The sequence below is a fragment of the Miniopterus natalensis genome, chromosome 19 (genome assembly GCF_054644295.1).
Source record: "Miniopterus natalensis isolate mMinNat1 chromosome 19, mMinNat1.hap1, whole genome shotgun sequence".
NCBI classification, from domain to species: Eukaryota; Metazoa; Chordata; class Mammalia; order Chiroptera; family Miniopteridae; genus Miniopterus; species Miniopterus natalensis.
The window spans coordinates 6,903,512-6,915,693 of record NC_142099.1 but is presented as its reverse complement, the minus strand read 5'-3'; the positions used below and the strand labels follow the sequence as shown (position 1 = coordinate 6,915,693).

Genomic DNA, 12,182 nt, shown 5'->3' with positions numbered 1-12,182 from the left:
CAGGATTAATGCATTTTGTCTACAATCTTTTTTATAATGGCCACAAGGTCAAGCATTTGAGTTTGAATCACTAATATATTTAGGCATTGCATGTGTTCTAAAAATTCAAAGTTATATAAAGAAACCCATGTGTACCTACTGGTTTTATAGGTGAAGGCAACTTACAAAGACTGTTACACTTCTCAATCTAAGACAGCATAATCCCAGCTTTTCATATTCTAAGAGTTGTTCTGCTAATGTAAGGCTTTCATCCAATTACATTTTTCCAACAAAATTGCTCTCCAAGGCATTTCACTTCACCTGAAAATGCCAATTTCATTCTAGAACATTTAAAATTTTTGAATGTCATTTGACTTTAGGACATTTATCTCAATTAAGCAAAAGTCAAACCTAGACACAAAATACATGTATCTTATGTAAAACTATTTCTAATTATTGTTTACCCACCAATCGAGGATCTTAGAAAGTAGGCCACATTTATTTCAATTACAACTAAATGAAGTTGTGTTGTTTTGAAACCTGCACCAGATTTACTCTGTCATAATCAGGTAGCTGTTCCAAGAATTTCTTAGAAAAAGGCACTTGCTGCATTACAGAAACGCTGTGCTGGGTTTAATTCAGACTATGTTGCACAGCGATATGAATTTTTAAATTTTATTTGCATCAACAGAACCAGAGCTAGCTACAGGTGTCACATCATAAAACAACAGAAAACATTTTATTATATTACAGATCTTTGCTATTAACAGCATTTGGTTTCTTAAGTTACCTTCATTTTCTCAAGGAACTTATGAGGTAGCTTTCTTTCCTCTCTATCCTAACCTATTTGCAAATGAATAAATAACCTCTGAATAAATAGCAGAGACAGAGGGACCTTCTATTTGTATCCTATTTTCCACAGAATATCCAAACAGACCCTCATATTTTAATTGCACCTCAAGCTATTCTTTCTTCATGACAAGTCTTTTTTGGAGCCGGCTGTACTAGAAGTCTGACAATTAATAAATGAATTGCTCAGTTAGCAGCAGAGAAATAACTGTATGCTAGTGGTTAAGAAGGCCCATAACTGCAGCATTTAATAATACCTACTGTTGCTCCTAATGCCACCAGGCTGACTCAGACCAGTGAGCTCTCCCGCTGCCACTAACACAGGCCTGTCAAAATGAGCACTTAGCAGCGGAGTCTCCAGAAGAACTCGACCAATCACTGTACTTGCTTCTCACACGTAAACAAAGAGGGCTGATTTTTAGGTTCTCTCCCACAAGAAATGCACTGAAAACAATTCAAGCATCAACATGATTTTAGGAAAGAACACTCCTTTCCTCAAAGAGCCCAAGAATGCTGCTTATAAAGGTATATTTGTTCGGGGTAGTCCTAGCTCTCCTAACCCATTCAGTTTTAACCTTGTAACGTATCAAAACTGCAGCACGGAAGGAGCCGAAATGCAAACTAGGGACAAAAGACAGCTCATGCGTCTCCGGCCGTCGTGGTTATAAAATCACAGGCCTGGGGACCACTCAAGCCGAGGGACACACTGGGCGATGCAGCCCAGTGCGGGCGAGGAGCCCTGACCCCCCGAGTCAACGCCGGGCCCAGGCCCACGGAGCCCTTAACAATACCCCGCCCCAGGTCCTCCCCACCCAGGACCCCGAGCCTCCCGGGCCCCAAGGATCTTAACTCGGGTCTTCGCACACAAGCCTCCGGAACCTTAGCGCCAGGTTTTCCAGCGCCCCTGCCCCCCAAAGTCCCTAACGTCGCGATGGCATCTCTCCTCAGAACTCAGGCTCCCGACCGCGCCCTCGGGCCAGGCCAGTTCCCCTCAGTCGGCCCTGGAAGGGGAGCGCCCCTCTCCGTAGGCGCCCCCACCCCGTCTGGCCCCTCTACTCACAGGCTGACGGCGTCAGGGGGCAGCGGACTCGACAGCGCCCTCCAGCCCGGCGCTGGGAGTTTCCTGCGACTGCAGTCCAGCAGGGGGCTGCGGCAGGAGCAGGGCGCGGGGCAGAGGCCTGCGCGGGCGGCCGGCAGCAGGACGACGAAGGCCTGGGCGAGGAAGAGGAGCCGGGAAAGGGGTCCGCACCGACCCTGCAGCAGCGGCTCCTCCCGGACGCCTCGGGGCGCCGGCGCCATTTTCCCCCCCGACCTGGACCCCGCCGAGAAGAGCCGCCAGCTGGAAAGGGCGGCTCCGCGTAGACGGTTAGCGACTGCACGACCACCCGAAGCCCGGCTGTCGCCCGTATCCTCTCAAGACAGGCGAGGGGCGGACACGGCGCGGCGGCGGGGGCGGGGACCCAGGACATAGGGCTCAGGCCCCACAGAAAACGCTCCTCTGCCCCGCCCCGCGACGCAACGTCGTCACGCACAGGACCCAACCAATCGCTGCCACGGGACGGGATCGCGTCGGAGGCGGGACTCCGTGGAGGGGGCGGGGCCGGAGACAAGGCGTTCCTTGAGAAGGACTCCAAGGTGTGGGGCGCCCCGGGCGCCCTTCTGGATTTCCCGCGTCTCTCCGCTGGAGGGCGCAGTGGCTCCTTAAGAGGGGGCAGGGAGCCCCCGCGCTGAGAGTTGGCAGTCCTGACGGCGTTTATCTACTATGGCAGCGATTTTTAAACCCGTTTGCCGCAAGACTATTTAAAACATGCAAAACCTATTTAGTGAGGGGCACGGACCTCTTTTCCCTTAGATTGTCTAATAAAAAAATGACAACAGCCAACACACAACAGCGCTCCGTCCTGAATGCTCCGTCTTGCGCCATAAATTACAGGTCCTATAACAGAGTTGCATTTTATTGGGCACGTCACATAATAAGATTGCGTCTGATTGGTTAATTTTGAATACTAGAAATCTTTCTCTTTTTTTATATATTTATTTTTATTGACTTAAGAGAGGAAGGGAGAGGGAGAGAGAGAGAAGCACCAATGATGAGAGTCATTGATCCGCTGCCTCCCGCATGCCCCCTGCTGGGGATCAGCCCGCAACCCCAGCTCGTGCCCTGACCGGAATCGAACCCCGATCTCCTTGAACACAGGTCGATGCTCAACCGCGGAGGCGCCCCGGATGGGCCAGAAATCTTTAACACACATATATACTATATGATATATAATATAGATCACGTGTCATATAAGATATACATAAATATCTACTGTATGAGGTGTAACGTATCATATATGTGTGTAAAACATAGTATTCCAGGCATATTCATTATAAAAACTCGGCACCAACTTGGAATACAGTGAACCTCCCTAAGTTGTTAAAGGGTATTTGCCAAAACCTGCAGCAAACTGCCTAAAAGTAAAACAGTAAAAATACTCATATTAGGATCAAGAAAATGATGCCTATCACTGCTCCTAATCAGTCCAGCAAAAGGTCCTAACCAGTGCAAGAAAAAATATTAACAGTATAAGGATCTTAAAGGAAGAATAAAACTACCCTTATTCACATATGATTTGATTATCTGAAGGAAAAAACCCAAAAGAATCTTCAGGTAAATGATTGGAACTAGTAAAAAGGTTCAACATACTAAAATCAATATTATTCTAATAAATCAGCAATTATAAAATATACTTTTCAAAAGCTAGCATATGCAACAGCAATAAAATCTAGATGCCTAGATCAAAGAAGTGTAAGAGAAAACGTGTATGGAGAACACTACAAAACATTATTAAAAAGTATTTTTAAAAGATCTAAGTAGATGGAGAGTTATACTATGCTTTTAAACCAAAAGAATCATTATTATAAAGGTGTCAGTTCTCCCAGGTTAATTTGTAGATTTAATACAATCCGAATAAAAATCCCCAATGGACATGATAGTGCAAGGCTAACGTAATAGCAAAGACACTCTTGGGGGGGCGGGGAATGTAGAAGAACTCGCTTTACCAGATATCAAGATAGGTTTTGAAAGCTATAGTAATTAATTTAAAAGTGTAGTGTCGCCACAGGGAAAGTTAAATAGACTTTTGATGCATGTCAGAGACTTCATGGGACGTCGATCTTATTATGTGACATGCCCAATGCCACAAGTGGAACTTAGACCAGGGGAGAAAGGACAGGCTTTTCAATAAACAGAGCTGAGATCATTAGACAATCACTTGGGAAAAATGAAACTGGATCCTTTCTCATGTCACATTCAAAAATCAGTTCAAGACCTAAAAATGAAAGGCCAAACCACGCAGCTTTTAGAAGAAAATAGTAAAGACTATCTTTTCCACTTTGGAGTAGCAAAGGGTATCTGAAAAGGGAAAAAATCATTAACCATAAAAGAAAAACACAATAAATTTGAATACATTAAAATAAATTTTCATACACAAAAGACATCATAAAAAGATATTTGCAAAACACATGACCAACAAAGTATCAAGAATTTGCACCCAGCCAGGCGTGGCTCACCGGCTGGGCATCGACCTAGGATCCAGGAGATCGCGGTTTGATTCCCGGTCAGGGCACATGCCCGGGTTGCGGGCTCGATCCCCAGTTGGGGGCGTGCAGGAGGCAGCCAATCAATAACTCTCTCTCATCACTAATGTTTCTATCATCTCTCTCTCTCTCCCTCTCCCTTCCTCTCTCTGAAATCAATAAAGACATATTTTTAAAAAAGAATTTGCAAAGAATTCCTGCAAATCAATGAAATAAAGGCAAACAACCCAAAAGAAAACGTTAATGTGCCCTTCCAAAGAGGAAAAAAAAAAATAGCCAAAAAACACATGAAACATTACTCAATCTCATTATTTGTCATGGAAACTGAATACTAAAATCACAATGAAATACCACTGTACACATCAGATTGACAAAAATTATAAAACCTGACAATCCCAAGTGTTTGTAAGAAAGTGGAGCAATGAGGTGTCTCTCCAAAGGCTAGTGGGATGGGAGTTAGTGTAACCACTTTGGAAAGCAGCATGGCATTATTTAATAAAACAGAAAACATACATGTGTCATGATCCAGCAATTCCACGTTTAGGCATACACCTTAGAGACGGGCATGCTGATACATCCGGATGTATATACCAACATGTTGAGAGCAGTATTATAACAATTGCCAAAGATTGGAAACAACCCAAACAATGTTGAGCCAAAAATCCAAATTGCAAAGGAGTGCATACTAATTACTCTTTTCATGTAAAGCTTAAACACGAGGAAAACTACTTTATTTAGAGGTGCATACACAGGCAGTAAAACTATAAAGAAAAGCAAAAAAAAAAAAATTCCTATAAAAGTTCACTGTGATTGGTAAGGAACATATGGGGACTTCTGGAGTTTCAGTAGTATTCTGTTTTCTTTCTTCTTTTTTTAAATCCTCACCTCGGGATACGTTTTCCATTGATTCTAGAGAGAGAGAAAGGGAGAGAGAGAGGGAAAACACCCATGTGAAAGAAACATCCGTACAAGCCCCGACTGGGGGTCAAACCTGTAACCTGTAACCTGGTTATGTGCCCTGACTGGGAATCGAGCCCTAGACCCTTGAGTGCACAGGACGACGCTCTAACCAACTGAGCCACACCATCCAGGGCAGTGTTCTGTTTTCTTAACCTGAGCGGTGGTTACACGGGTTTTGCTTTATAACCATAATGCAGATTCTTATATTTTATATTTTATAACAGAATGGTTAACAATGACAAGACTGTCGAAATGAATCATAAGTGCAATGCAATTCTAATAAAACATTTTATGAAACCTGACAAGTCGATTCTAAAATTATAAACATGAGCAAAGGGCCAAGAAGAACCAAGACTGTTTTTATAAGAAAAAGTTAAGTCAATGGCCTACTCCCCCAGATAATAAACTTAGAATAATGTTCTAGTTTTTAAGAAACTGGGGAAGAGCTATAAGGATAAACAAATAGTCAGAACAGACTGGAGAGTCCAAAAGTCAAGTCATGCACACAAGGGAAGTTGATATAAGACTCAGGTCACATTAGAAAGCAATAAGAAATGAATGTATTAATTTACAAATATGCTGGAAAACAGGAAAAAATAAAATTAGATCCCCAAATCACACTATAATGAAAATAAAACCCTAATAGAATAGAGATCAGGGTAGAGAAGGTGTGACAGAAACTACTCCTTGCCCACAGAATCCACTCTTCCAGGACAATCACAATGTAGCTGGGCACCTTTCCAGCCTCCCCTACAGGTGGGTCTGGTAATGACCCCCTTGGGATGTGAGTAGAAATGATGGGTGCCCCTTGCAACTCTGGGATTTGACATTAGCTATGCCTCCCCCACGCTCTCCTCTTTCCTGCTGGTCGGAATCTAAATATGACAGTGATCCAGCTTTGTCTGTGCAAGATGGTGATATGCCAGAGAGGATGGCAAGCCCACCAGACGGCATGAACCTGGGCCCCTGAATGACTAGGCACAGCCAAGCCAGCTTAGCCATCAGAATACTCATCTCTGGACTGTTTTGTGAGAGAGAAATAAATGTCTCTGTTTTTAAAATCATTTTATTTTGGGATATCTCTTTTACAGCATCTCAGTCTCACTGACACGGAAATATTTTGTAGCCATGACTCAAAGAGCACCAAGGAAATGGGAAAGTGCTGATAAATTTGAAAATTTGGATGCATTAAAATAAAAAATATCTAATCATAAAATACCATAACTAATGCGAAAATACAAACTATGATTGAAAGAAGATATTTATAACGCATATCCAGATTATATTAAAAATTCCTTGGAACAGTCTAGAAAAGATAACCCAATAGAAAAATAGTCAAAGGAAGTAAATATGAAATCACAGAAGAAACCAAATGGCTAAATAAACATGTAAAAAATGTTCAACTTTAACAATAATGAATAAATACAAATTAAACCTACAGAAAATACCATTCACATCCAAAAATTGGCAAATTTAACAAAATATTAAAGTCTTGCAATACCAAATGGTGGCAATGAGTAACAGGAACTCTGTACCCAATTTTTGTAGCAGATTAAATCAATATAGCCACTTTGGAGTTATACGTAACTTGGAAAGCTCTAGCAAAGATGAAGATGCACATTACTATGATGCAGTTATTGCATTCCTAGGTATATAACCTAGAAAAATTCTCATACAATGGTGTCAAGGGACATACACATGAGTGTTAAGTGCAGCATTATTTCTAATAGCTAAAAATTGGAAGCAACCTAAATGTCCATCAACAAGAAAATAGATTGTAGTAGCACCAAAGAGAAATCTCAAAACTTAATGGCAAATGGGAAAAAAGCAAACCACCAGCAGATATGCACAGGATTTTGAAAATACAGAAAGTTAAAAATATGCAAAAAATACTATATAATAGCCCAGCCAGTGTGGCTCAGTGGTTGAGCAACCCATGAACCAAGAGGTCCCAGGCTTCAATTCCCAGTCAGGGCACATGCCCAGGTTACAGGCTTGATACCCAGTAGGGGGCGAGCAGGAGGCAGCCGATCAATTTCTCTCTCTTTCTCTCTCTCTGTCTCTATCTCTCTCCCTAAAATCAATAAAAACATTTTTTAAAAATACTATGTAATAAATATGCAGTAAAAACATGTATGTGAATGATAAACACCAAATTCAAGAATGTTGTGGCCTCTGTGGAGAGGTGGGAAATAGATGTGAGAGCTCATCTACTCATGCATATTTTAGATTGTCTTGACCTGGGACTAAATGAAAGTCTGCCCGGGGGCCTCCAGAGCAGGGGAAACAAAACTCCATGAAAGACCCTTTTTATATTCCTTTAGACCTGCAAACATTCCTATTTACAATTCTGTTTTAACTTAATTTCCTTCCCTCCATTGTAATTATTTTCAAGCTGTCTTCAAACATACATCAGCGTGCTTAAATTTCAGCAAGTATCAGAATCACCTGAAGGGCCTGTTAACACACAAACTGTTGAGCTGAGCCCCCAGAGTTTCTGATTCGGTAGATCTGGGGGGACACTTGAGAATCTGCATTTCTAACAGGTTTCTAGGTGATGCTGTAGCACCTGGTCCCTGGACCACACTTTGAGGCCTACAGGAAAGCCTATTGTACACAGCACACGTGTTTTTGTGAGTGTGGGGAGTTAGGGACAGAGCAGTGAAAGAAATCGTGGCATTCTGCACATTCTCTTTGGACTGAGGCCCGCAGAGAAGCTCGTAATTCTAGGCGGTGAGCAGGAGCGCTGACAGTGCAGCAGGGAGGAGCCGGCTGTCAGCAGAAAGAGTTTGATAGGAACCCCAAGATATAAGCCTGAACAGGTATGTGTAGTGTAGCTGACCGAGGGAATTACTGGCCTGATTTCCCATCAAACCATGACCTCATGACACCTCTCTCTCTCTCTCTCTCTGTCTCTCTCTCTCTCTCTCTCTCACACACACACACACACACACACACACACACACACCCTGGCTCCCTCCCCCCAGTGGTGTGCGGGGGAGGGGGTTGAAAATGCTGACTCCATTCTGGCCCAGCAAACCAACCTGCCCCAGGCTGCTTGAGCTTCTGAGCTAACCTGTTAGTCTCACTATCCTTTACCCTCCTAAGGCTGAGAGGGCACCTGCTGTCACTCTGGATGGGGCATTGTGACGGTTTAATAGGCCCTTGGGAACCTCAGGGCTTGGTTATTCTCAGCAATCAGCAGGAGCAGTCGTGCGTTTCCCTGCCCTCCAGCCTCACCCTGTTTACCAGCTTGCCGGGCCTGGAATGCGCCCACAAGTGAAAGCCCGGGGAACTGGCGTGCGTGCCTGCACATGCACGTGTGTGTGCGAGCTCACATGCCCAAGAGAGAGTCGAAGGCCAGTGCACAGAAGGCCAGAGGCCTCAGGGTGGTCATTATCTCCAGGGCAGAACCTTCCAGTCCCTGAAAGGGACCCTGGTGCTCTGCCAAACAGCCAGACTCTCACTCTGGCTGTTCTCACTGATATAATGAAGTTCTCACTGATTATCCTGATGGTGTCCCAGGAGACCCCGCCCAGGGAGGCCCATGTGCTGCCAACCCTGGCTCCTTGTTCCACTCCCCAGCAGAAAGGAGGCTGTCCCCGAAGCTCCCCCACCTCACTTCCCCAGGATAATGCACATCCCCAAGGGACCCTGCTCCTGGGACTAAACTGAAATGACAGTAACCATTTATTAATTGGACTAATGAGAGGCCGTCTGGCAGGGAGATAGAGAAGCTGGAGGAGTGAGGAGAAAGCAGTTGAGACAGGAACATCCCAAATCGCAAGAGTTCAAGGCCAAACTTCAGACTCAAAGCAGACTCTCATTTTCTGAGAGTCTGAGGCCAGAGCAGGCAGGAATTTGAAAGATGGTTTTATGAAAGTTGTATTTTTTTTTTTATTTAGTGATTTTTAGAGAGAGAGAGGAAAGGAGAGAAAGAGGAAGGGAAAGAGAGAGAGAAACATCGATTTGTTGTTCCATTTATTGATGCATCATTGATTGATTCCTGTATGTGCCCTGACCAGGATCGAACCTGCATCCCTGGTGTGTCAGGACAATGCTCTAACCAACTGAGCTACCCAGTCAGGGCCAAAACTTGTATTTCTTTATAGGAAACACACTAATATTTCATCAGCAAATTGTAATGGCCCCATTTCCTGAATGCCTATGTTCCAGGCACTTCTCTGTTACATATACATATCTCAGTTCATCTTCACAAAATTCATGAGATAGAAATCCTTACATTCATGTTGCCCAGGAGAAAACTGAGGCCCAAAGAGGTTTGTCCAAAGTCACATTTGTGATAAATAACAGAGCCCAAATTCTTAACCACTGCCATTGTGCGAAGTGCTAGGAAATGAAGCTCCAAGCACCCATTAACGTGGCACTGACTGAGCATTCCTCCTTATCAGGCAGAGAGTGCCAAGCCCTTTACAGGTGGCAGCACCCCCCCCAACCCTATAATATAGGTAGGTTGATTTTCCCTGTCTTACAGGTAAGGAAATGTAGGTTCAGAGAGGTGAAGTAATTTGCCTAAGGCCACTCAGCTAGAAAGTGTCAGAAGGATCTGATGTCCACCTGACTTCATACCCTATTTCCTTGCCTCCCTTAGTCTCTCTTGGCCCTGACGTCCTGCAGCCATCTTGCAAAAGACAAGGAAGAAGTTCCAGTTAAACAGAGGTGATCAGGATCGCAGTGAGACTTAGCCTACAGACCTGCAGCCAACCCTGAGTGTGAAGGACATGCCTGCCAGGACCTGCGATGGGAAGCTTGTAATACATGCAAATGCAAGGCTTCTTCCTCCAGGGCCACCTCTGTGTGGCTCACTCCCCTGTCCAGGCAGAGGCAGGAAGTCTTCCTCAAGGTTTTAAGATTTAAATTATTTTCCTGTTGATGAGGCCACCAGCAGCTCTGTCCTTCTCGTCTGCCCTCCAGAAGCAGGTTCCAGCTGACCAGCCATGGGGAACCTGCTGCTTAAGCAGCTGGTAATGAATTGCAAAACAGCACAGGGAGGGCCTGCCAGGCAGGGGTCAGCGCCCTCCTGGGTCTGTGGGCTAGGGATTAAGGACACCGGAGCACAGCTGATGTGTGCATATCTAGCCATTCTCTGCTCTGGGTTTTTGCAAAAATAATAATAATAAAAAATTCTTGTCTCTAAGTTCAAACCATACAGAAGAATATAAAGTACAAAATGGAACTTCTCCCAGGGATAGTCACTGTTAACTACTTGTTGTCTATCTTCTCACACCTTTTTCTGCTAAATCTTGCTATAAATATGAGTTTACATTTTTTAATTTTTTATTTTCTAGTACAAAATGGGATTTATATGCCGGTCTTCAATTTGATAACTAGCTCCCCAGAATTTTATACCAATCTACACTCCCACCAACAGTGTATAAAAGGGCCCATTTCCTCTCCCACCCTAGCCAACAGTGATTTGTTCTGTAGTAAAAAAAATTTTTTTTTAATGCTAGTATGTGAAAATGCCTCCCCCACTCTTTCCTTTCCTTCTGTTGTTTCCCCTGCTTTCTATTAAATCCACAATCTCTGACCCATGCACATTACACAGAACTCCAAAGGTTTGTCCATATAGGAAAAAACGAGGAGAGGGGGATTTATGGCTCACCAACTGGGGTACACTGTTACCCTACAAAAATGATTAGGACACATCATATATATTTACCAGAGTTCATATGTACAGCTCATTAACTGTCAAAAAGTGTATGGTCAAGACTCCTTGCTAGGTTTGGGATCTCGTTTAATCCTCAGATAGTCATGCAGCTGGAAAAAGCAACCTCATCTCCCCATTTTAGAGATGATAAAAAGGAAGGTAACCAACATGGGTGTTTGTCTAAGGTCACACTACGAGTCAAAAGTGGAACGCTACATCGGTATTCTCTCCCCGTACTACATCCACAACTTGTATACCTGTGTAAAATACAGGTATCTGTGTATAGATATAAATGCTAAGTGTGATTTGTCAACATATATTTGGATCATACCCAGTCTTCTACCTATAGCTATATAGTAGGCGTAATTTCTGTGTCTATAATACAATGTGTATAAAATGTGGTAGATGATGCAGGAGACACTAAGGGGTGGTTTAAAAACAAAACCTCAGTGAACGTCACCTTGCAGGCCCTGACAAATCAGGGACTCAAAGAATTGAGAAATGAACTATAAATGAACTTCTCATAGATATGGTTGTGGAACAAACGCTGTTTAAAGGGGGTCAAGTGCAAGGGATTTTGGAGTCAGAAACACCCGGGTGTGAGTCCTGTTGTAAGCACACACTAGATGCATGACCTTGGACAATGAAGTCAAGTTCTCTGGGCCTCTGGGCTTCGTATCTGTGAAAAAGATAATATTCTCTCATATGATTGCTGAGCACAGGAAAAACGAGATAATGTATGTAAAACACCCTGCAATATGCCTGCAACATATACATCTCAGTAAGTGTTAGTTATTTTTCATTTTAATTACATTGTAGGGCCTAAAAAGTATTAATACTTTTCCTCCCACCTTCTAAATTCTTCTGGCTGGGGGCTAACTACCAAACTAACAAAGACAGATTAACAGGAGAAAATGAATGTTTAGTACATGTGCATGGGGAATTCACATAGGCATTAAAATTTCGTAAAAATTCCAAAGACAGTGAGGCTACACTGGGTATATAAGACAGTTTGGGAAAAAGGAGAAAGGAAGGGGGAGGGGACAGGGTCTCAGATTTCAGAAGTGAGAATGTGCCATTTACAAGTAGTTGAGGAAGAGCACACAGGGCAGGAAAATCCTGGCTGGGTGACTCATAAACA

The 12,182-nt window shown here is 43.5% G+C and overlaps 1 protein-coding gene and 1 long non-coding RNA gene across 5 annotated transcripts in view; both read right to left on the bottom strand.

The window, feature by feature from the left end:
- The window catches only part of LRIG2 (leucine rich repeats and immunoglobulin like domains 2), a 32,917-nt gene extending 30,602 nt beyond the window's left edge, over positions 1-2,315 (bottom strand). Inside the window, exon 1 of one of the 3 annotated variants that reach the window (XM_016223349.2) lies at positions 1,889-2,315. In XM_016223349.2, the coding sequence (XP_016078835.2) occupies positions 1,889-2,127 (239 nt within the window). In that variant the 5' untranslated portion in view covers positions 2,128-2,315. The remainder of the gene's footprint in view (positions 1-1,888) is intronic. The other 2 variants (XM_016223350.2, XM_016223351.2) reach the window with 2 other exon arrangements.
- Positions 2,316-5,113: 2,798 nt separating this feature from the next.
- LOC107545300 (uncharacterized) overlaps positions 5,114-12,182 on the bottom strand; it is a 34,584-nt gene continuing 27,515 nt past the window's right edge. For both annotated transcript variants that reach the window (XR_015716098.1, XR_015716097.1), the window contains exon 2: positions 5,114-5,319. This is a non-coding gene — a long non-coding RNA (uncharacterized LOC107545300). The remainder of the gene's footprint in view (positions 5,320-12,182) is intronic.